The sequence below is a fragment of the Melospiza georgiana genome, chromosome 3 (genome assembly GCF_028018845.1).
Source record: "Melospiza georgiana isolate bMelGeo1 chromosome 3, bMelGeo1.pri, whole genome shotgun sequence".
Taxonomy (NCBI): domain Eukaryota; kingdom Metazoa; phylum Chordata; class Aves; order Passeriformes; family Passerellidae; genus Melospiza; species Melospiza georgiana.
The window spans coordinates 57,772,681-57,798,434 of NC_080432.1; the positions used below are offsets into that span (position 1 = coordinate 57,772,681).

At 41.9% G+C, this 25,754-nt stretch overlaps 1 protein-coding gene across 1 annotated transcript; it reads left to right on the forward strand.

The window, feature by feature from the left end:
- The first annotated feature begins 325 nt into the window (after positions 1 to 325).
- GPR137B (G protein-coupled receptor 137B) lies at positions 326 to 25,740 on the forward strand. Its single transcript, XM_058020173.1, has 7 exons — positions 326 to 836; positions 9,576 to 9,625; positions 14,446 to 14,668; positions 18,489 to 18,642; positions 20,582 to 20,706; positions 23,532 to 23,656; positions 25,136 to 25,740. Exons 1-7 carry the CDS (start codon positions 468 to 470, stop codon positions 25,245 to 25,247), a joined length of 1,158 nt encoding a protein of 385 aa, XP_057876156.1. The 5' UTR covers positions 326 to 467; the 3' UTR covers positions 25,248 to 25,740.
- The last annotated feature ends 14 nt before the right edge of the window (positions 25,741 to 25,754 follow it).

The following is a 25,754-nucleotide window of genomic DNA, read 5'->3' on the forward strand; positions in this document are numbered from 1 at the left end:
CAGCTAAATGAAGTACTTGTTAAACAGGAAACAAGAAAAAAAAATCCTACGAAGATATTATTGTCTGCCACTGGAAAAGTGTCAGGTACTTGTTTCTTGTAAAAAATAGAACATTACTTAACTAATTTAAAATCCAGATAATTTTCCTTAGGAAAAAAATTAGCAGCAAACCGTTCAGGGGCTGGTGGATTTCTTTGTTTCTTAAGGATGGCAAAGATTTGTGCAGAGACATCAGCAAAGTGCAGCTTTCTGAGCTGTTCCCTGCCAATTGCTGACAAAGGCAGTCCTAATGAATCATTCTGAATTGTGATCATGTGCTACCAGCCCACAGTGAGCTGCCAAAGAGGAAGTGCAGCTTGTTTTCTTTCATTTTCTTGATTCCTATGCTGTAGGAAGATGAAAGGAGAAGGAGGAGGAGGCAACAGCGGCAGCCAAACTTAAATAATTCTGACGATTCCCGATATCAAATGGAGGCCCCTGAGTGGGACCCACTGAAAAACGACACCCTTCCGCCGACCCTGACGCCAGCTGTCCCTCCGTATGTGAAGCTGGGCCTGACCATTGTATATACTGTTTTTTATTCACTGCTTTTTGTGTTCATCTACGTCCAGCTCTGGCTGGTCCTTCACTACAGGCACAAGAGGTTCAGTTACCAAACTGTCTTTCTGTTTCTGTGCCTGTTTTGGGCCTCTCTTAGGACAGTGCTCTTTTCATTTTACTTCAAAGACTTTGTCACAGCAAATTCTCTCAGCCCCTTCATCTTCTGGCTTCTTTATTGCTTCCCAGTCTGCCTCCAGTTTTTCACCCTGACCCTGATGAATCTTTACTTCACACAGGTAAGCAACAGATATTTAAATCTAGCTGAATGGTAAAGCCTTATTATGTGAACATCGTGAGAAAAATGTAATTTACAAATGTACCTTGGCAATGCAAAAAGCAAATTTCAGTTGTTTATTTGGGTATTTTAACTTCTGGTCTATATGCCAGTGATCAGTGTTACCATGAAACCAGAGCCTGAAGTGATCACTGCGAGAATATCAATTAACACGTCTACTGTCTATAAAAATAATTCAGAGACCGGAGAAAAAATCTATAGGAGAGCTTGGAATTTGGACACCCAAAATGTCTTTTTATTATTATGCCCTATTATTGTTGTTAGACTTTAAAAACCTCCTGTCTTACCAGACTTGATCTCTGTGTGCAGTCAGAATTGTACTGTCTGATTTTGCCAGCAACAAACCCCCAGTCCCAGTTTTTTCATAAGTTGGCTGACGTTTCTCAGTGAGGTTTCTATTATGTGTATAACAATCGAAACTGTTGATGGAATCCTACTGTGGGCCTAAATTCCTGTTAGGATCTGTATTACAAACAGCTTTGACTCTTTTCAGTAACTGCTAAGTGTTGTGCACAGATACACCCTCTATTTCAAGGACTCTCTGATGTAAAGGTAAATTCACTGTATATTGGAGTAAAGGAAACAGTGTCTCCATTTCAGGAAGAGGTCTTTAGAGCGTATCTGTGCCATGGACATCTAAGAAGTCAGATAAGTTAAGCTGCACAGGGCTCCAGGTTGCTGCAGCTAGAATTGCTTGGAAATATTTATGGTGAGCGTGGTGATCTTGCACTTGGCTGAAGGACGGGATGTTGGCATGCTGAGACAAAGAAAGGCTGCTGGGCTTGCCTAAGATCTCACAGGAAACTTGCAGGAGGGCAGATACTGAATTCTTTACCTCCTCATTCCCACTGTAGTGCCTGGAGCAGGATACCAAGCCTGCACTCATGTGGCCCTGATCAAAGTCCACTTTCCCAGTGCTGGAGCAGTTAGTCAGGAGAGCATCAGCCAGCCCTGGAGCACACCAGGCAGTGCTCTGGATGCTTTGGGTGTTGCTGTGTGCCCCACTTGGAACCAGCTGTGTGCCTGGGGCTGGTGCTTCTGTAGTCCCCATGGTGTGTAACAGTGCTCTGTAGTGATGACAGCCTTATCAATTCTGAACAGCCTGACTGGAGACATCAGGCTGCATGCAAGGGCTGCTATCCCAGAGCTGGAAAAGCAGCAATGGTAAGCATGACAGCTGTAAGAAGATCACTTGAGTTGTAGAGGGTATTAAATACTTAGAACCACATACCCAGTTTTGTGCTTAGGTTTGCTTTCATGGATTCAGTGTCTGAAATGTCTGCTAACTCATCCTGCTCCACTCCCTGGTACTTGAGATATATTAAGGGATTACAGGAACCTTTCATCTGCATACTACTCAAATCCAACTCAGGCATGTGGTTACCTATGCTTTATCCCATAGCTATGGTGAGGGTCATTTGATAACTGTGCTGCTTTGCAGGGTCAAATGTCCATCAGCACACAGTCAGCCCATCACAGTGCTGGGGCTAAGTCACAGCCTGGGGTCAGACTCTTCCCTCAGACACGCATGTGGGGCTGCTGTGGAAGCCTGGAGGCAAAATGCAGCATCCTGGCTCTTGGCCAAGAGAAGCCTGGGCTGGAGCGAGCACAGGGGGGGCACAGCAGTCTGTGCAGTAGTGTCAGCACTCAGGAGGCTTGGTGCTCCAGGTAACATTCCTTTTGCCTGAAGAAGATCTGAAAAGGCAGCACACAGAATGCAGACATTTGTCCTTTTCACTTATTTTTAGCGTTGTTGTCTGATAGCGTGCAGGAAGTACAAGTCAGTGGTTGGAAACAGAAAAAAAGCTAAGGCTGTTGGTTCTGCCTTTGAGACAGAATTCCTGCTTTGTCATCCTGAGTTCTCCTGATCTTCCTCTGAGCCCCTCTGAGAAAGAGTGGAATAGTTACCTGGCTTGAAGACCTGCTGTGAGGCTTTTGAAACAATATTTGCAAGGGACTTTCAGAGTTTGTGATGTGCGTCATAATCTTCAAATACCTTGGGCCACTGTAGACAGACTTAAGAATAGTATTGTTGTTTGCTCTAGAGCTAGTTGCAGTCAGTGAAATTTAATCTCAAATATCTCCCCAGCTGAAACAAAGGTTTAAGAAATACAAGCACAGCCATTCTACGAATGCATGACAAAATAAGTGCATGTATTTTTAATTCACTGTTATTAATTCTTTACTTCTAACCATTAAAAGGTGGTTTGGCTTGAAATTCAGCATCTTGTATATAATGTACATCTAGCTTTCCACAGTAGACAAGCAAGAACTAGTGTGGAAGGGGTGGAGAGAGAAAATTTTGTTTTCAGTAATGGCTTAAAACTTCACAGACCTGTTTAGAAACAGCTTTTATCCTTTTATTCTCTAGAAGACAGGCAAGAAGGGTCTGCAGCTTTGTCTCATTGCATGAAACTCCTGCTATTTCACTGGTGCTTAGCTAGAGGGAAAGAAGTGATCTGTGTACAGTATAGGTACAGAGCACTGGAGGAGATCCCATGGGATCTCTGGAATTTGTAGGTTTTTATTATCTGCTGTAGAGCACCTACCATTCCTAAATGTAGCACTGCTAGGAAAGCTCATAAATGTTGATGTGAGAGGAAAAAAAGTGGTTAAAAATACTGCAAATCCTCCTGGCAAAACAAATAACTCATTTGGCAAGTACCAGAGGGCATTTTTCAAATAACAAGCACCTTTGAACTTGATGGAAAGTTAGCCACAACTATTGTCTTTTTTAATAGATATCCCAAAGCCATAGGGAATTTCAGATGTGTTTTATGTGTAGCAGGACAAATGAGCCCTGATGACATCAGCACAGCAGAGTTTTGTCCCCAGACCTGAGCATCAGCAGCTGCAGCAGAAGAACTTCTACTGTGTTGGAGCAGGTTGCTAAAGGAGGGGAACTATGAACAAAAGAGAAGTTAGAATCAAAATAGTTTTGACTCAAAATTGGATCTTTGGGCTAAGAGTCAAGTTCAGGGTCCTTTGATAGATTTGTAATGCCCTACTTAGAGCGTGTAGAAAGGGTGCTGCAGATAAGGCTTATAGAATATGGGTTACTCTCAGAGATTCCATACTGGAGAAAATGAATATGATTTTTAATTGAATAAGTAAATGTATTAGAATTTATTAATCCTGTGTCTGTATTGATTTCCTTCTAAAGAAAAATAATAGTGTGATCTATGCTCTCAGGAGGGGAGGCCCTCTGCTACTTGGAGATCATCAAAATAAATCTCAAATGAAGATGAGATCCAGTGGCACTTTTGTAAAACAATAGCACAACGCCAGCAAGTAACAGCTCTGTACCAAGATAGCCCCCTGATCCTAATCCACCACATGGGGAGCCAAGGTGTATTTCCACCTCCAGACCAAAAATCTCATAGAGATATTTGCCTCACACATGCAGCTTCCTATGTTTTATTTTCTGATAAATGACATATTTTCCATTTTAAAGGGAAAGAAGTGGAGGATTCCGCAGTGAGGCATCCCAGGCTAATGAAAAATGTGAGGATTTCAGGACTTGGATACTCCTTTATTTATGTCCTCAAATCTTCCCTGTCCCTGACAAGGGGACACTGAAATGAGTCCTCAGGCTTTACAGTTAGTGCTGTGAGTAAAAGACTAAAGAGGCTCTGGGAAAAAAAATAAGTTGCCTTTTCTGGTGCATGTGAGGGGTGGGCAGAGAAGCACTTGCTTCACTTTGTCCTGTTTGCTCAGGCTTTGCATTTCCCTGGGGAACAGAAAACAAATGAAGCAGGAGAGAGTCTAGGATGGAGGGTTACAGGCTCAAAGAACAAGGTCAGGGCCAAAGACCGTGAGCTATAAATTTCCCTCAAAATCCCAGGCCTCCCTTGTGGCCAGGCACAGAAAACAGTTGGGTGGGCTCTAGGTTTTGTCATCAGGTTGGGAACTTTTCCAGGAGGGAGGGAAAGTAGTGCTGAGCTAAAGAGCTGTCAGACAGTATGGGTGGAGAAGGCTGGTAGGCAGATTTTGCCTCTCCTTCCTCCTCCCTAACCACCTTCCCTTTTCTTTGGCATCTGGATTGAGAAACTTACCCTGCCTCCTAGGCAGTGCTGATAAAATCAGGGACTTTCAAATGAAGAGAAGTTGTACAGAGTAAGGCAGTTCTGAGGGGAGCTGGCCATGCCTGGCAGGGTGAGGTAAAAACAGCACAAGGCTTTCAGAAACTTTTCATGGATTTCAGTGGAACCAGAGTAAATGGTAGCTCTGGGAGGAGAATTAAGAAAATTCCTCATTCTCTAATTACTGAGGATAGCATTTCAAAAGTTCTCACCAGTGAGAGAACAGAGAGGGCTTTTTATTTTGGATAATTCTTTTTAGTAGAAATTAATAAATCATATATTATAAAGCTTATTATTCATTTATAACAATATTTAGATGTATATAGAACTACACAGGAGTCTAACTACGTATGGTAAAGCATCAGCAAATATGTTCGCTGTAAAATGTTGCCCTTACTATTGCATCTACAGAAGACAAATTGCAATTGCAGATTGGCTGGCTGTCAGCATCTGACATGAAGGATGAGGTCATTTGACTTAGAAAATAATTTGATAGGAAAGCTGCTCTTGGAAGTTTACTGTGGCTGTCAGCCCCCACAATCATCCCTGTCCTTTTAGGACTATTTTTCCCAATTTGTGGAAGACTGAGGATGGTAGTGAGTCACATTGCCCATGTCTGTAGGCCTTACAAGCTGTGTAGAATTTAGAGAGTAGAAGGAAAACCTGCCTGTTTTGGGAAATCTGATCCAAATAAAAGAATGAACATGGAAGAAGGAGAGGAAGGGGAAGGTGGGCCTGGGACTGAAAGATACACAGCTGAAGAAAGGTACATGTGCTGATGATGAGATTGTGGCATTATTTTCAGGTTTCAAAGGGAAGTTTGCATGGAGTGTGACAGAGGAAGAGAGAGACTGTGATGAAAGGAACTGGGAAGGGAAAATGCATGCTATTGTTCTTATAGGGTTTGTGACGTGAGAAGTGGTAAATAAAGCTGAACTTCGTTCCTGTGCCGAGGGCCAGCTTGAGACATACGCAAGCATTTACCACATATCTGAGGCTTTTTGGTGAGCTGAGCTGTAGCTCCTGTAAAAGTGAATTAATCAGCTAGCACAGGGGAGATTTGTGCCAGTCATCACATCAGTTCAGCTAAATCAGAACGTGGACACGAAAATTGCTCCAGGGAGATTTTATTTTTCTTTTGCTTTGGGAATATCTGTCTTGGCTTTGACAGCTGTTTCACTGATACCTATAGAGCCAAAGTGGCTCCTGATTAGCTGGAACCCCCATCAGCTACAACAGCCTGGCCCTGTCTGCCTGCTCTGCTGCCCAGCAGCTCTCCAGAGCTGTTTGCAGCCAAGCTGCTGATGGATCCCATGCCATCCCCACTCCTGGGGCCTGCTAACATGTCTCTAAGGTCAGCTGTTTACATCAGTTCGTGCAATGGGAATTTTCTCTGGCTGTATGAAGAGATTTTTGGAGTCCTTTTGAACTGCTGCAGTTTTATATGCCAGACATATACCTCAGGGGAGTGGAGGAGGGAGTGTGAGAATCTCATTTGAGGTTTCCAACCCTTTGGCAGAAACAGAGAGTCAAAACAGGATATTTCTCCTTCAAAGAACAAGCAGAAGGGGAAATACTTTTACGTCTAAAAAGTAACCCTTTAGACATAAGAAAATTAGCAAGGACTTTCACTGCGTTTTCCATGCTCATCTTGGGCCTCTCTGAAAGATCTTTTTAAAACAGCCTGCTCTCTGTTTGCTGTTTAGTCTATTCTTAGGAATAGTCTGGTTTGCTCTGGTTTGCTGGAAGACTTACTTAGATGACTCAGATATTGACTGGAAGTTTTCTCAACACTGCTGCGAGGAGGGGCCGTTGAGCAACCAAGCTCTTGAGCTAAATGCTAAAAGCAAAAAGCTGCACCCACACATGTGAGGTATATTGAGATCAGCTCCTGACATCCTTACTCCCACTGAACAACCCTTTATTCTGTGACAATCCCATTGCTTACAGCAGGGCTACTCATGAGCTAAAGCCCCATCAGTTTGTAGGCAAAAGTGGCAGAATCTGGCTGCCTGTGCTCCTGCCTAGCAGTGAATTGGTAAGAATTCTCCATGCCTTAAAGTGTAGCTTTCATTCTATATAGCATCCTTTTCGTTTGGTGGGTTGGTTTTATCTTTAGTTTTGGTGTTTGGTTTGTTTTGTTTTGTTTTGGTTTTTTTTTTTGGTTTTTTTTTGGGGGTTTTTTTTTTTTTTTTTTTTTTTTTGTTTGTTTTTTGTTTTTTTTTGATACAGTACTTATTTTCTTTCTTAATGGTCATTTTGCTCTGAAAATTTCAGAACATGTACCACCTGGGACAGGTTCACCAAATGCAGAAGCACAGTAACAGCTGCTTTGGTGATCTTGAATCTTGAGATCCCGTTGGATCTGCAGCAGGAGCATCACATTTGGTTTTACCCAGGTTATCCATGGAGATTTTGTTGGGCAGTGGTTTTGGATTGGTTTATGTGACAGTACCTTGTGACTTAAGAGGGATGAGTAGAAAATTTTTGGGGAACCACTGGAGATGGTATTTAGGAACTTGATATTTGCTAGGTTTCGTGAAACCAGAACAACTCATTGCCCACTGGAAATTGCTTGTCATGTGAAGTTCTTTGCAGAGGCTCTGAACTCTTATGTTCAGTGCAGCTCATGAAAGATGTCATAATTAATGGTAGAATGTGTATAAGTGATACTCACAATAGGTGAGGATTGTGGAATGACCCTAGAGACGAGGATTACTCGTTTAGTTTCATTGAGATCAGGAATCTGCTTCCTCCCTCCCTTCCAGAATAAGCAGGGTAGGCAATAAATCTTTTACAAAATGTATCTGAGAAGTATTTTGAACCTCATCCCTTCTCTGAAAGTGACAGCTACTCTTTATGCACAGCAGAAGTGCAGAACATTTGTAAGCCCCTTGTACCTTTCCTTTCAAAAGCAAGTAAATAAAACAACCTAAAACTTCTTCCTGAACTCCTGTGAGATTTCGTGATCCAGGAATTTGGAGAATGAATCACAAAACTCCTCATTAAGGGATACTATCAGAGATGTTATCTATTTGAAAACAGTATCAATGGTTGCAGAATATTTTTACAGACTTTTTTCTCCCAAGTTTTCAATTTTATTCTCAGTTTGCTGAAAAACTCAGTGTTCTCTGCTGCTTCAGCTAGTGCTAAGCAAGATGAAGCATCACAAAAATAATTTCCATGTCAAGGCAGCTGTTTATGGTGAATAGGAGTTAAATGACAAGTTGTTCCAGGAGATCTGGAACAAGTTGAGCCTGATTTTCTCCAGATCTATGTCTCATGATTGACTCTCAGTTGTTCCCATAACTGGAGAATTTTTTACAATATTTTGCTATGCAGACTCTCTCCTGTTAGGTGATGTGTAGAATCATTATGTAGGTTTCTCCTCACAGAGGACAGATATTAGATACATTGATAGAGTTCCTTTTTCCCTTTAAGTCATTGATTTTTAGAAGGATGATAAAGGATACTTCAAGCATTTTCCCATCAGTTTTCTGAAGTATTTTAAGATTAGTAGAGGCCAGATAAAGAGACTGACAGGCAGACACATTTCTACAGTCACATTGGGATCATTTAAGTCCTGTTTCCTTGGGAAAGCATAATAATCATAGCAAATATTATGCAAACATAACTAAAGGGCATGCAAAACCAAGGTAAATGGATAAGATAGCAGAACTTGAGGAGAAAATGATTGGGAAACTACCCAGAATAAGTCATACATCATGAGGTTTTTATAATACTTGTAACCAGTGTGCTTTGTTGTTGGTTTAAATGAACATTTGTAAACTAAGTTTTTGTTTTGGAGCATTTGTAAACTAAGTTTTTGTTTGGAAACCATGTTAGCTTATAAAAAAGCAGTGGTACTTTCAAGTGATTTTTTAATAAATAAGATACAAAACATGGTAATATATTTTTGTATAATTTCTGATGATGGTTAAACAACTATGACTGATGGCTCCTAGCTACATTACAGAAAACTTTGTCAGTATTTTATCTTTTCTGGTACAGCAGGCCAGCTGCTGGGCATGAGCTATCCCTCTGTAAAAGCACATATTGTTGTACAGAGAAGAGACAGTCAGCAGAAGCCAATTAATACCTCAGAGTCAAATAATGAGTTTGGCTCTCAATGGTATCTCTTTGGCAATGCAACAAGAATGTGAAAGTATCTATCTAATTTCAGGCCAGGTTACTGTGATAGGCTCTTCATGGGAACATTTGGCCTGGTGTGAGCTGGTCTGTGTGAGAGACATGTACTGTCAGGTCATGTAAGAGCCTACAATGGTTTCCCTGCATGGTCATGCTGGCATTGATCCTTTTGTTAATACTGATATAAAGGACCTTATTCCTAAACCAGAGTAAGGGAAAATAATAGTGTAGGCAGTCTGTGTACAAGTGCATCTGATCACCTGCTGAGTGGTTCTAGTACTTTGCTTAGAGTTTGCCTGCCATGGGCAAGCAACCCATGCAAATCTGTTATGTAATGAAACCTGTCGTGGCATATCTTGTGGCCTGAGAGACAGAATTGCTGTGACTCACACTGTCTTTCTTTGCTGACATGTATACTATGTTTGATGCAATATTTTTTTGTTTTGCAGGTAATTTTCAAAGCTAAGTCAAAATATTCCCCAGAGCTACTGAAATACAGGTAAGAACTTTGCAAGCATTCAATGCGGGAGGGAAGAGCCCTACTGCTTGAGAAACATAGTTTCTAATTTGTGATGCTCATATTTCAGCTCTTCATATTTGTATACCAATGTTTGATGATGATGGTTCTGAAGCCACCTTCTTCCTATGACCTTTAGGGGACTGTGTCCTTTCTCAACACAGGGATCATTTTTAGACAGTCACATATTTCAAAAGCAAATATTTCAAATGCAAGTGGAAAACACCTACCCTGGGGATTTGCGTATTGGTTCTTAACATTTGTATTACTAGGTAAATTCAGATCCAGTGCTGAAGAAGCAGAGTGATGTTTTGTTTTTTTGACCACAATGAGTGGGAGTGGGTATGTTTTAACCTGTGAGGTCAATGTAATAGAAGTCTTAAAAGTTTTGGGAAGATGACGGACAAATTGTGAAGAGAAAGAGCTAGGGAGAATGGGTTCAATTTCATGATGTGTTTGGTAGCTTATAGATAACCTCCCCTGACTCCACAGAGCTGAAGTTATGGTAGATTTACATTTAGGTGGAGAGATTCATTTGGCATCTTGTTGTGGAGGAGAAGCTGTCAGGATGTATTTGAAGGAACCCCAAAGGGCAATAATGTCCAGAAAGCTTAGGAAGAACTCAATAAATTAATGTTTGTTGTGCCAATGCTTAAAAGCCTCAGTTGGGCAATGCTGTTTAGAAGGAGGAGAGAGAGAGTGATTGTCTCCATTCTAAAGAAAGAATTTACAATATAAATTCAGGATAGGAAAACAGAATAATTTAAACTGCAATCTGAATTGTCACTTGCTGACTGTTAGGAGAACATAGTACTATATGAACAGGGCAAATATTATCACTGTCCTCCTCTAGAAATTTGTTATCCTACTGGTTTTTCATACAGCTTGTGAGGCAATCATCTGTACCAAGTGTTTTGGGAACTATGTTTGGGATAAGGGCAGTACAGTGAGAGCAGGCTTGAGGTGGGCTGGGGAGAGCATGGGAAATGCAGAGTGTGATGGCTGATTCAGGAATCTGGACTCCAGGCTGAACTGCACCTTTGTACCCCCCTTTTGCACTCTGGTTCCTGTGAGAAGAAAATCCAGGAGTATGGGCTGGCAGACAGGCAGAGCACACCCCAGGCAGGTCCCCCAGAGCAGACGAGGCTGCCCCTGATGGGGCACATGGGCAAGAGAGACAGAGAGGATTGCTGTGCACAGAGCCAGCTCAGGGTGGTGGAGGGCTGGCTGTGGACAGGTCCCTGCATGCCTTTAGAGGTGAGAACTAGAAGCTTTGAACCTCATCTCTTAGTGATGCTTGTGGCAAGGCTTTATTCCTGAACACTGCTTGAAAATGTCTTTCTTGAAGCACAGGAGCTCGTGATATTTAGTCAATGCCTGTGAAGTGACTGCATTAGCGACCTGCATGTAGCTTTTGGAGCATTTTGTTCCTAAATACAAATGTACTGTGGCTAGAATTACTCATGCACAGCCTACCCTCCTCATGAGAGTTCCATGTCCACCCTGACTCTTCCCCACTGGATTTCTAATACAAACCACTCTTGGATCTGGCCCAGTTTTTTTCTTTCTTGTTCAGCTCTGTTGGTAAGGGATTTCAGTTGTATTTTAACATCTCAATTGCAGCAGGAGTGTGGTTAGTTTGTCTAAGAGAGCTATATTAATAAAGCTGACCTAATTTCCTATCTTACACAGGGCAATTGAAATTATGTAATATGTGCACAACCATAGATGACTTAATTGTAACAAGCTAGTGGAAGAGCACAGACTTACATAGTGGCTTGTGCTGGAAAGGACTTTTAAGGATTATCTAGTCCATCCCATGTCCCATGGGCAGGGACATCTTTCATTAGATCAGGTTGCTTAGATCCTGAGGGAGAGATAAATGATGGAAAGATTAAAGGCCTACAGACTGGTCTGGAATCTGCACTTACTGAATCCGATTTTTCTTCATTACTGAATGTTCACTTTTTCATTTTTTCCCTCCATTTTCTTTTTTAAGTGTGAGACCCTATTGCCCGGTATTGCCATTTTTGCAACAGATGATGGCAACATAAATGGGGCAACTGAGAGGTACTGACACAGGTCTCAGAAATCGGAATAATTTCAGATGCCGAAAAAAAATTCCTATAAATCCTATTTGGGATCCAGAATCTTAAGCAAACTTTATTCAGAACAGCCTTTATAATATTAGTAAAAGAGCTCAAGGTGAAGTCTCTGTCCAATTTCATATTTAAACAGTCCTTCTGCCTGTCTCCCTGGACTTGGGCATGTCTTACTGTCACCAGGCTTTTGGATGAGGCTTACTGTGCTGTGTGTGCGTGTCTTGTTACACACAAGCCTCAAGCACTGCATACGAAATACAGTAATTTCAAACAGATTTTCTTGTTAAATGAGGCAAATCTCACTGCATTTATCTGAGGTTTTGTTTTCAGCTCAAAGAAAAACTTATGGGTGCATTCAGCCTGACAGAGAAGGAACGGAACAGCCTGATGTGTGTCTTCCCCAGCCAAAGCAGATTACACAAGGCTCCTTTAAAGACTGGTCCCAAAGTGGGGATTAGGCACAATACATCTTTGAACTTTCACTTGCACTTTCACTGATGCAATCTGGAAACACCTCTCCTGCCCTGCTTTTCTGTTTTCTATAAAACTCCATGTGCTTCTTCATGCCTTGTAGGTGCACTTGTACTTGAATTCTAAAGATACTTTCTGCCTTTAATCTGCTGAGACCCTAAAACCCTTCCCATAGAGAGACAGTCTGCATCTCTATCAGTGCTTTTCCATAAATTCAGCAACAATGCTTCTATTGCATTGCAAATCAGGCAGCCATTTCCCCAGCCACATCATGTTTAGAAGGGGGCTGGAAGATCCTCCTGTGAGGAGCTGCACAGCTGAGTGGCCACGACAGCTCACCCTGGCACATATGGGAGTGTGTGGGCACGGGAGTGTGAAAGCACCGGGATTTTTTTGTTGTTGTTTTTTAGTTTGGGGGTTTTTTTTTGCTGAAGTCTGCAGAGGAGGAGCCTGGCCTGAAAGCTTCTCAGCCTTGCTGGTTGCAAGCCAGCTTGATGCTGCATGCCAGCATGCAGGCTGTGCTGCAGCAGAAGGTCCTTCTGGCTAAGGTGAGCAAGAGGAGAGCATGTACTTGCCATCCCACAAGCAAGGCAGATGTAAGAGTGTGCCCTTCCTCACAAGCCCCCACAAGGGGACTAGAGACGGGACTTTGGGAGGGGAAGGAAAGGAAGACATGTGACCACTATTTAAAGACTTCTGAGCTACTAATAAAAGCTGTAAATGTACCACCATTACAGAGAAAACCGTGTGAGAGGGGAGCTTCAGGAGTGCAGTGCTTCCTGCATTAGACTATGATGTTTAAAGGAACTACCTCCAGCTGCTTATCCTAAAAACAGAGCCCTGCCCTGGGAAGTTAAGAATGAGCACAATCTTCCTGCTGAGAGGGAATTTCCGTGCCTGGCAAGGAAAAAACAGCATCCTTGCTCGCTGCCAGATATAGCTGGAAAGAAAGGCACTGATTCACAAGCTTGTAGGCTTTCAGTTCTCCCTGTAACACAGTTAAACTATCTCAAAGGTGTATCTCCTCCTTTCCTGCCCTCTGAAAGGAAGCCAGCTATGCTTCAGCTTTGTAACTGCATTGATGCTAACCCAAAAGAATATGAATGTGTGAAAGGAAAAGATCCTCATTGGGTAAAGTGTTGTTAAACAATTGGAACCGGATTCCTCAGGGACAGTCTGTATGTTTATTGTATGCCAAATTCGAAGTTCCCAACAGGCATGAAAAGCTGGGGCCAAAACCTCTTGTTCAGTGGCTGCAGATTATGCATTTTATCAGTAATTTCCTTGGTCAGCAATGATAATGAACTAAGCAAATGCTTTAAATGGAAGCATGCTCTTTTTTTTTTTTTTCCTAATGGAAAGCCCCACGGGTTTGTGTAGGCATAAGGAGGAATTACAACCAATAATAAATTTAAAAATTACATACCATGTAATACCTTGATTACATGGTATGCTTATATTCTAAGTATCAGTGCTGGGTAGGTTGGAAAAAAAACAGCTGGATAAAAACGGTCCAACTCCTTGGCTTATGTCTGTCACATTTCAGTTCCAGGTCTGCTTCTGTGGTGGTGTAAACACACATTTTTCCTGGCCTAGATGGCAAGATGCCAACCCAGAATCAATATGCATAGTTAAATTTCTTGATGTTTCTTTTAAGAGGTTGACCACGACCAAATTGTTTAGAAAAAGAGACAGAGAAGGAAGCTAGGGAACCAATAACCTGGAGATTTTTTCTGCTGTTAGACACTTCCCTAGTTTGATATCTGATGACAAACATTAATAGTCAGTGATGCTTTACATGGCAGTGGTGGTATAGTAAAACCAGGGTCAAAACCAGTCCATTCCAGGCAGAGGTTTTTTTCTGGAAGTGATTAGGCAGAGGGTTTGTGCTGTGTATGAAGCGCACAGTCTAAGAAGGTGCATGTATTTTTTAAGTAGTTTTTGAGAACTGTGCTGTTCAATTTCTGCAGCAGTCCTCTGTGTTTTGCTGCTTGATATTAGTTGCTTTACTTACAGCTTGTTGTGTAACTGTAAAAACAGGTTTGAAATGGGCTAGGTTAATCTCTCCAGCAATCTGGAGCACTTTGATTTTGGCTCAGGCAGCTGGTTACTCTGTCAGCTGTGGCAGCCCAACAGAGGCAGATTTCATTTCCCAGAGTGCAACTTCCAGCTCATGATTGACACTTGCTGAACAATATTGCTAAAACTGTTTTCTTCTCACTCTCCCAGGTTGCCCCTCTACCTGGCTTCTCTTTTCATAAGTCTCCTCTTCCTATTGGTGAATTTAACATGTGCAGTATTGGTGAGGACACAGAATTCAGAGAGAAAAATCATTGTCTCTGTCCGGGTGGCAATTAATGACACATTGTTTGTGCTGTGCGCTGTTTCACTCTCCATCTGCCTGTATAAGATCTCCAAGATGTCTTTAGCCAACATTTACTTGGAGTCCAAGGTAAGGTACATTTTCAGTTCTTTTCAAGTATCTTCTAAGATACAAGGGCAGTGCAAGGCAAAGCCACAAAGCCTGAGAGCTGGAGGCCTTAAACTTCACAGTCTGCGCTTGGCTGGCCATCGTGCTCAGCACATGAATTAAATATTAAATGTTAGCAAGGGAGCTTTTGGTTAAAACCAGTGATCCAAAATATGTGGTTTTGAGACAGATTTTGCATAACTTTTTGCTGGAGTTTCTCACACCTCTTTTCAAGCAGACAATGCTTTCTCTGGGTCCCTTGTCTGACGACCACTTAATTTCAGTACTGCAACGTAGAAGTGGCCTGTACTTCAAAATCCTTCAGCTTGTCAAATCATTGACTAAGTTAACTGTTTAAGGTAGCAGCATGCTGAAGATAAGCCAGACAGAGAAATATGAATCTCCCTTTATATACTTGCATATTCTTGTATATATTCCTATAGATAATGAGAATGTGTTTTAAAAGATAATAGATTATAACTTAGCCAGCTGGGGGAAAGAGTTAAAAGGTGTCTCCTATTATTCTACAGGATGTTCTTTAAAGAAATATTGGTAGGTTTATATCTTTGGACGCATTCAGTGGTCAAGGAGCTGGGTGGCGTCACGTAAGCACGCTGTGTTGATTATAAAATCAGTGATGATGTTTTCTATCTATAAATAATGAAACAGGGCTTTCAAAAGTCCTTGCACTTGCAGAAGACAGTTAAATCTTGAATTATCAGTTTAACCAATAACATATTGCTGTTACCACACAAAGCCTTTAAAATCTAAGGTTCAACTGCTATTAAGAAAACCTTACCATAGAATTCCTCTCTACATTTACCTAATCAGATGAAATAAGTACATTTCCTGTTTAATCAAATCCGGCCATGCTGCACAACAACTAAAAGTTCAGGACTGAATAGAAGATTTAAAAACACAGCTCAGTTTTGTTTCTTTCAAGCCTGTCATTTGCTGACCAAAGGGCACTGGCAATGGATTATTTTTATTAGTAAGAAAAGTTTTTCTTGTGCTGCAAATCAGAGAGGCATAAATCTCTGTAACAAAGCAGGGTTAACCTAAAGGAGGCTTTGGGTCTGTTTCAGTTTGGTTTTGGTTTTGTTGTGTTTTCTACTTCTGTGGGAAACCCAACCTTCCTTACTCCAAACTATTTCACAAAGCCCTAAGGTTCTCTAACATTACTGCAGACAGGAAAGGACAGAACACTCAGCTGATGAAAGTTTGAATGTGGAAATGGGAATTTAAGAGTGTTTTGCTCCTCTCTGCTGACCTGAGATGGGAGTTCCTCTGAGGACTTCCAGCAGGGTTTGACTGCACATAATTTAGGGATACAGATGACTGAAACTAGCTGTGACTAAAACATCCTGGTTTTATCTGCTACTGTTTGGCCAAAAAGCTATCCAGACAAGATAAATCCATTCTCTGCAGTGATATGACAGAATACTGTTGGAGATAATGCAGTCTCTGTGGTGCATGTAGGAAGGCACCAGTACTGGCAGCCTTTTATTTGCATTTCCCATTTGCTGGTACATATCTTCCAACCACACGTGAAAACACATTCATCTCCGTGGCCTGGCATGGGGAACCATCGTGGTGCTCTGTGTCAGGGCTGTGCCAGGACCAAGGAGGTCCTCAGCCCTGCCCTTAGGTGCTGGCTTGGGCTGGTTCTCTGCTGGGACACACTGCCAGCTTGGGGCTCCCCTTCTTTTCTGCAGGGGTCTGTGACAGAAAAACTGTTCCTCTAGATTTACTTTCACTGCTTCTTTCTCCCTTCACCGACCCACTAAGTTTATTTAAAGTATTTGAAGTGAATGGAAGCAAAACCAGGACACTTTTATCTGCTTTTTTGTATTTGGGATGGTAATTTGTTAAATCTCCACACATTTAACTATTAACTGTTAAAGAATGACAGCTATGTAGGGAAATCTACACAGGGAAATACCAGCCCCGTTCTGCTCTTTGCTTCTGCTATCTGCAATCTGTAAATGCCACCGAGCTGGGACATGGTATGTGCCAGTCAGCAGCTTCTCTCTGCTCTCTCTCCCTCGGTTTCCATGACAGCACCACTGACTAGTTGGTATCGAAGGAGAACAGAGAAGTGCCTAGCAAACATTTCCTCTTTAAAGCATTTCCGGCTTGCTGGTATTGCCACAGCTTTCACCCCTGCCTGCTATGGATCTGGCTTCAGTTCCTGAGTAGCTGCAGTCTCTTGGCTCACTCCTGACATGGCTGCAGGTTATGGCCTGGTGAACGGTGGTGTTTGCAGGCTGTTATCAGCTGGAATTCAGAGACATTGACTGCAGTGGATATTTTCAGAGCCTGGCTGTTCACTGAACCAATGTTATTTTACTGGGAAGACAGGCAAGCTTGTTTTCCACAGACTTTTTCAAATACTCCCTGAGCTTCTCTTAACTTATGCTCACTGGGGAGGGCAGACTGAGGAGCTGGGTCAATAAAGCTGCAGGGCTAACACTCAACAGCGTGGGTGAGCAGCACTGCAGCCCTGGTAGTCTCCTGAAGTCCAGGAATTCAGGACATGGTGGCTTGATGACTTCCCCTGATACTACTTTAGTACTTCTGCTGTGTCTACTCTGCCAACCACAGTGCTTTGAACCTCTGACCCTCAGCTGCAAACCTGGAAGCAGTGTGTGGGCAGAGGGAATAAGATGCAGACTTTCCAGTCTCCTGCACTGATTTAAAAGGTCCTGTGGCAGGGAAAAGCAGCTTCTCTCTCAGCCTGTCTCTCTCACATAGATGAAAGGAAATCATCCTCCTGGTGTGAGTCTCTGCCAGGAGAGGGAGAGGGCAGGGCTAGAGAAGCAAATGACTGCAAGGCAACTTACCTCTAAATGGACACAGCACATTTACCCATCTCTCCTCCTTTAGTTGTGCAAAGCACTATTCCAGAGCCATCAACAAAGAATTTACTTGGAGTTTCTTTGAAAGCCAGTCCCATTTTTGTACATGTGCCTGCCTCTCTGATCAGACTCACACAGATCCCTGCAGCCATGGCTCCTGGATTCCTTCCTTCCATGCTTCCTTCCTGCTACAACTCCTGTGCTGATGTCTCAGCCCCTCTCAGTGACCCGGTCCACTTGACATAGTGGCAAGTCAGACACTTAATCCTCCCACTGGATCAAGGTCTTTCCCCTGCTTTGTCCAGTCTTCTCTCTATGGCTTAGGAACTGTTCCAATTTCACCCTGCAGTCTCATTCCTCTCCTTGTGCTCAAGCTGCCACTCTGACTGCCCTGCCATGGTCACTCAGCTCATAGGCTGTGCTGCCACTTTGTCTCCTCTGTGTTGACATTAGCTGAGGCAGGATGTTCTGTTCCTGTCTGTGCTGCGTTTAAGTGCTGACTGTTATGACCTGCTCTGTACTTGTGAAATTGGTGCAAAGCAAGCAGTTGTAAAAAGATGCAAGGTTGCATCATGCTAGCCAGCATCTGATACAGGATGCTCTGTAGCTAGTGCAGAGCTGAAGGCTGAATTCTGTTGCTCCACCGCATGCCAAGTGTGGGTCTTCTGTGTTTTCACTGCTCTGAAAATAGCACTTGTTCAATAAAATGTAAAAATTAGTCACAGCCCATCTTGCTAAGGGCTGGAACTGCTACTGTTGCCTGGAAACCACTGTGCTGATAAAATACAGGAATATACATAAAATAGGATATGTTAGCCAAAGAAGGAAAGACAAAAAGTCAATTGCATGAGACAGACTAGCATGACAACTCTCGAAGTCCATGCAAAGCAAAATTGTTCTCAGCTTCCCTTATGAATAATAACCTGTGCTTAAATCTCTTCCAGGGCTCATCTGTCTGTCAGGTGACAAGCATAGGAGTGACTGTTATACTACTTTATACCTCACGAGCCTGCTACAACTTGTTCATCTTATCGTTTTCCCAAACCAAGAAAGTCAACTCTTTTGATTACGATTGGTACAACGTGTCAGATCAGGCAAGTATGAAAATATTTGCTAATGAGAAAACCTAATTCTCTAGCTGATGATTGACTTCCTAAATGCTATCACAGGAGGAATAAATATATTCAAACCCTATTTTATTTCTTTTATTCAACACACTAAGATTGTTTTGCTCCAGAAATACAAATATCTGATCATTTTGGCATAAGGATAAAAATTCCAGTTCTGTCCTAAAAGAAAAAAAGTAGCCACAAGACAAATAAATTTGAAAATCAATCTTTTGTTTACATTGATTTTGTTGTCAAAAGAAAGAGCACCTTTTCTTAAAACATGTATCGTGTCCACTGTAAGGACTGTAATGTACTTAGAGAATCAGAAAAAAAGTACTTGATTCCACTGAAATGCTCAGCTCTAAGACATCATAACACCTCCCACTACCATCCAGGGCTGTGGGGTTATTTACTTTAATTCTGGAATTAGCATGATAATTTCTGTTGTTTGAGGATAAGGCTATGACTCTTCCCAACCTTTAATTGCAAGCAACAATTTACACTGCAAACTAACAGTAATAAAAACTCGAAAGGAAATAGCAGGAGATTCTTTGTTGAATTCTAATAAATTTCAGTATCTAGCTCCTTTCTTTGCTTTGAAGAGTGTATTTAGGTCCCAGTATTTTTCCAGCTCTGGGCCAGGGTCTGGATCATGTGTATCTTTTATTTTGGTCTCAAAATCCCTTGTCTCCCCTGCAATCAGCAAGCACCTGCAGACCCAGAGCAGTGTTCCCAGCCATGCAAGGACCTTGTATTGCCCAGGTGGCCAAGCAAACCTGCAGCCATTAACAAATTTCTGTTGAGCAATAGGTAAAACTCTAATTAAGAAGTAGGTAAAGAGTAGGATAGGATTGCCCTGAGGATCTTGTTATGAGTAAGTTGAGTAGGGTCTGTCAAGGGACCTTTAATCAACCCTGCTGCAGTGCAGAGAAGAGGACTGCAGGTGTTGCCAGTGGAATTAGAGCACAGAGGTTTAGGCAGAAGGGCATTAGGCTCTGACTTTCTCCTAAATCAAACAATTTCCCTCTTGTTAAGCCGTGAGGAGTTGCTGCAGGTCCAGGTGCAGGGGACAAACAACTTGTTCTCTCAGTCCTATAGTCTGGAGTAACAGGGGCTGGTATGGCCGGACTTAACTTGGTCCTGTTTGCCCTCTGGAGGCAGAGGTTGTTCACTGGGAGCTCACTGGAATGTTTTTCAGCCCTTGAGTTACTACTACATTTTTTGAACATCTATTCTGGCTTGTGACATTAGGGTGCATGGATTTTGGGGTAAGTTATTTGAACTATATGTAAAGAGCCTGGAATGAAGGAGTGGGTACTCAATCTGGTACCAGACTCAAAAGACACTTTTAGAATTACAGCCCAATAAATGTACTGTAGTATTGCTCAGGTCACTGGTCAGAAGCACCCTTTTCTCTTCTTTACCAAACACATGAAAGGACAAGATTTGCCCTCTGTAGCTATGGGCAGTGCTGGAGGTCTAGAGAGAAGATCACAGCTAATGCTGCAGTGCCAGCAGTTATTCAGCCTGAGAATGTGCACCAATTTGAACAGACCCAAGCCTTTCATTTTTAAAAGCAATGCCCTTGACCATTGACTGTTCCTTTACAATTATTTCCAGCAGGAAAGGGATTGGAAAACTAGTTTCTCATCACCTGAATTTTATCACTTCATCAAGTGATTGCTTCCCAGGCTTTTAAGCTGGGAAGACCCCTGCATTAAACTGATATTTCTGAAGGAAAGATAGCAGGAGGAGGAAAGGGAAATCATGCACCCAAGATAGCATATTGATTTTTTACTATGCCTTTAATCATTAGCCAGATTGATCTGGCTCTACAGAATGGAATTTCTGGCATTGCCTCCTGCACCTTCAAATGAGCTGCCATCTTTATTTTTAAACACTTTACTCTTTTACTTTTCAACAGGCAGATCTGAAATGTCAGCTGGGAGATGCAGGTTACATAGTGTTTGGAGTGATCCTTTTCATCTGGGAGCTCCTGCCTACTTCCTTGGTTGTGTATTTCTTCCGTGTCCGAAACCCTACAAAAGACCTAGTAAGTGGAATTTGTCAGTGTGTTTGCTAGTGTAATGTCCAGGCAGTTCTGAGGGGCTCAGCTGCTCAGGCATCTTTTGCTTCTTTATGTTCTGACTTCTCTTTTTCAATGTGTCCTTGGCAGAATAAGAGCAACCAAAACTTCCTGCTTCTTTATGCTAACTCCTCTTGAAAGAAACTCATCAGGTTTATCCAGAAAGAAAGGCCAGGTTCTCAGGCAGGTTATCTAAAAAAATCAGGAAATTTCTGAAGTGTAGGGACAACTTCCCTTTGAGATAATGCAGCATTTTACTGGAATCGGTGGAAAAGGAGTTTGTTATCCAAACTTGGCATCTTTCATCACACAGCAGTGAAAATGCTTGTGTGCTAACAGCTCAACAATGTTATGGAATAATAGTTGAAGTTTTTCCAAGTCAAAGACCAGTGGCCATAATAAGCACTTGCTGACTTGTTGGCTATTTCAGAGGACCAGAAATTAAGGTGTGAGTTGTAAGGATAATTCTCCATAAATGTCCTGATATCTAAGTAGTTAATAGATGGACAAGCATTTTTTGTAGCTGTAGGCAATGTCTCCAGGTGAGGTGGTTGACAGGCACACAGGCAATACCAGCCCTCACTAGGATTACTGAGGTAATGTCTCTGTTTCTGTAGGCCAAATTAAACCAAAGCTAATATTATTCAAAAGGGATGTAAATGGTAAAGACACAAGTAAAAGAAACAACAGAATAACCTAGACAAGGGATTGGATTTTATCCTCATGTGCACATTTCAGAGACAATGATAAAGCCAAGATGAACAAGGAAGCAGTACCTGACATTGCACTAGAAAACCCGGTGGATCCCAGTGCCTATGACAAAACCATCTCAGACTCACTCCTGGTTAGGAGTTAACCAGGACAACTGCAAAGAGAAGAAATGTTTTTAAGTATAGGCCAGAGGTCCTGCTCTTCTAAAAAGTGACCACAGAGAGATCTCATTTAATTTAAAGTGGGCTTAATAAGACTAGACCTGGTAGCCAAGTTTGGATAGTGTGGGGAGATTCAGAGAGAATGAAAATAATGGAAGTAATCTAATCGCTCATTTTGAAAAGCTAATCCCATGAAGGTTTGGAATCCTAAGCAAACAAGAGCTCAAATGGAGTCAAACAGGCAGCATTCTCTCACAAGAGCATGGCAGTAACATGTATAACATATTTTTGCATTGTAATTTGCAGAAAGCCTTAAATCTCCATAAAGATGCAATTCAGAAGAGGCAATCAGTGATACTGCCTCAGTATCTGCAATTGTGTACTGCAATCAGTATCACTTCTTTTATGGATATCTTTTTTTAGTGTAAACAGTATTTGTCACATGGTTTAGGTCATATATAGATTTTTTGTTCACATAGGACAAATATTTATTGGGAGACCAGAAATAAGTAGAACTGAACCAAAAAATGAAGAGATTGTAGCAAAAGAAAGCTGAACTTCAGTGTGAGGTTGCCACAAGAGGGAGACCAAGGGCCGCAGGATTTTAGGCTAATGCATTCAGTAGGCTGCTACTTGGCTAGAAAGCTCGGGGTTAGAATTAAAGCTAACCCTCCTTTAGTTAAAAAAATCATAACAACAAGTCTGATTAGGTAAAAATCAAAATTATTCTTTAATTTTTAATAAACAATCCTGAGAAATAGTTCTTTGGCTTAATGGTTCATTTGGGACTTCAGAAAAAAAAAAGTTTGAATAGAGGCATCCTGCATTCAGCATTACTCAAATATTAAATAATTCAGTGAATATTAAACAATTCACTGAAATAATAAGTGCTTATAGCCTGGAATGAGCTGTCTGGTGGCTCTGGTGCTGACACAGGTTTACAGCAGCATGTGGCCCTATGCCTTGTCGTACCTTTAACCATACAAATGTTGAAAATGGGGGCATGACAGAGATGCACTTAATCCTCTTTCCATCTTTGTCAAAGTTATTTAACACATAAAATAAAGGGAGAGATCAAACTGCTGTCCTTTTTAAGGCCAGGGAGAAGATGTCATCCTGGCTTATCCACAGGCACCCCTCTTCCCTGGGGATGGGAGCAATGGATCAGTGGTTGAGGCTCAGTGGGTTCTTAGATGTCCCTCTGTTTGTTTCTGAAATCAAACTGATTTCTTGCATCTTGTATGTTTTCTGTTCTGATTCACAGGGAAATGCTTTGTAAATGAAAGTGTTATATGTACACTCCTTTCCCTGTTTTGTCAAAGGACCTGACCTCAGGATTTGACCCTCACAGCACAATTGACCCTCACTGTAGATTAGATATTGAAATTGCTTGGTGAGGGCCTAAGGGACTTTTCACATGTGGGTTCACTAAACAGGATGCCAAGCTTCAACATGATCAGTTCCTGTGGTAAGGGAGGTAAGGCACCAGAAGAGAGTGTTAGCAATGTGGGAGGTAAAAATCAAATCTCTTTAGATGTTTCATACCTTTCCTTCAGCTCTTCAGCTGCTTCCTACTGCTCACTTCAAGTCAGCTGCCTGAAAGCATGAAGTATCCTTGATGGACAGGAATTCAACAGAAAGGTTGAATGCAGACTGGTGGCTTCAGAAGAAGGTCAGGTGTTAGCTGAGAAATAAAGAGAAATAAATAGGTGTTGAGATGAATATCACTATGCTAGCAGACATGAACAGTAAATGCAAAACTATTTCAGTTGTCTTCAGCAAATGCAAAACTGCATGTTTTATTTTGGAAACCATGAGGTAAGTTGGCAGCAACTTCTTCTGGAAGTCAGGCACCAGGCAATTGATAAACAGCTATTTGATAGATGTTGCAAATACTGACTGAGGTTTCCCTTCCCTCAGGCCAATGCAGGAATGGTCCCAAGCCACAGCTTCAGTCCCAGGTCTTACTTCTTTGACAATCCCCGCAGATACGACAGTGACGATGATCTGGCCTGGAATATTGCACCACAGGGGGCACAGGGCAGGTGAGACACAGGAGTGAACTTCTTGCTGCCCAAAACAGAAACTGGAGGAGCAGGAACTCTGACACACCACAGAAGATGGATGTGAATTGTCTAGCTGCAATTGCTGTGTAAATCCCAACAGGGTGAGGGGAAGCAAAAAGGGAAGCTGAAGTGGACAGGCAGCACTGAGTGACTCTGGGGGTCCAAGGGCACTGTAGACACCATAAAGACACAAGAATGAAAATCATTACATAATTTAAGAATTGTACCAACGTACTGCTCATTGAAAAACTCAGGTCAGAACTTTGTTTCATCCTCTATTTCTTCCAAGAATGGCTTCAGAAATTCCATTTACTCATTCAAATGTGAAAACAAGACTGCCTAGAAAAACAGCTGTCTCCCTGCTCAGGCAGAGCAGGGAAAAGCTGGACAGCACAGGCAGCATCTTGTGATGGTTGTAGCAAGAGGCCTTTCAACTTAGGTTGCCCTGTAACATAGCTAAATATCTGGAAGGTGATCTGAAATGAAGTGACCATCAACATTCCCACATGGTGAAAGATTAGAAAAGTCCATCAAACTGCTGAAATCCCACACAACCCAGAACTGGCACAAAAATTCTGTCTTCTCTGCTCAGGTGTGATGTTTGGGAAAGGATTCCAGTCCAGGAAGGAGCAGTTCACATGAAAAACGGTAGCACCCAATTCAGAGAAGGAAAGGCACTGACAGGACTCTATCCTGCCCTGAAAGGAGTCTCAGTTGTGTTATCCCTTTGCTGTTGCTTTAGCTACACTATGATACGAATATATTAATGTAACCCAGATCTAGTTCTTGTCACTCATTCAGATGAGACAGTGTAGTCACTGTCTGTGAGCCCAGACCATGGCTCAGTGAAGTTGCACACTCACTATTTACAGTTATCAGTCATCCTATTCCTGCATTAATTATTTTTTCACATAGTAACTAAGCCCATGGAGGATGCTAGAGGTGGTTTTGAGCCAGCCTGGTATCACCCTGTCTTCCACACTGAGCCATCAGGGAGCCAGCCACACATGCACAGCTCCCATTGGAAGCCGAACCAGCCACATGCATTGGGAGAAAAGACAGCATGGCAGAGCTGCAAACCGTGTCCTGGGCTCTGGGACCCAGACACAGGAGGTTTAGATCTCTGACAGGCCCTTGCAGTGCCAGGACTTGGCAGGGATGAGCAGCACCATTTCTGGGATTTTCCAACACCTTCCTGAACAGCAAATCAGAAAGGGGGGGGGGTCTTCAGTCTCTCTCTGAAGAGAGAATCAGGAAATAGATAATGAACATTTGGGCCAAAATAATTGACAGATTGGAAAAATAAATAGCTGCCTGTACCCCTGGTTGGGGGTTTATTTTATTTTTGCACTTCAGCATGAGAACTATCTCTACATAACTGCATTTCCCCCATGTTCTCTAACTAGATGCTTAAAGAACCAATCTGACAGTCACTAATTCTTCTATTTTCTTTCTCAGTTTCTCTCCAGACTACTATGACTGGAGCCATCAGAACAACAGCTTCATGGCTTACATAGGATCCCTCCAACAAGATCCAGCACTGGACACAGACCGGCCGAGCCCTATTTAACTTCAATCAAGTACAGCATTCTAGGACATTCCAATGTTACAGCCAATGTTCCGAAAAACAAAGCTTAGCAACTTTTCTTCACCTTTTGGTTTTTAGAAATTTTCCTATGCACACATAAATGAAGAACCTTGCCATGAGCTTTTCATAGTTCAAGGAGAAGTATAAGCTAATGATTTAAACTTTGAAGACTGTTCCAATTAATACCTTGTTCTAAGCCATGGTATTTTGGCTTTGAATAGAGTTGTTAGAAGGTATAATTTAATCATTTTTATGCTCATTTTAAAAGAGCAAATTTCATGAAGTGAAATGGCATAATTATTTTCTAAGTATTTTTATTTTTACACTGTGTATAGTTAGAAATACATGATTACGATCAATATACTGTAAACACATGAATAGATTTTTCAAATGCATGACAGTTGCAATTTTTATGTGCACATAAAAGCCTGTAAGAAAACAATATCAACCCAATTAAATACTTCTTTTCAAGTTACTGCTATGTCCTCA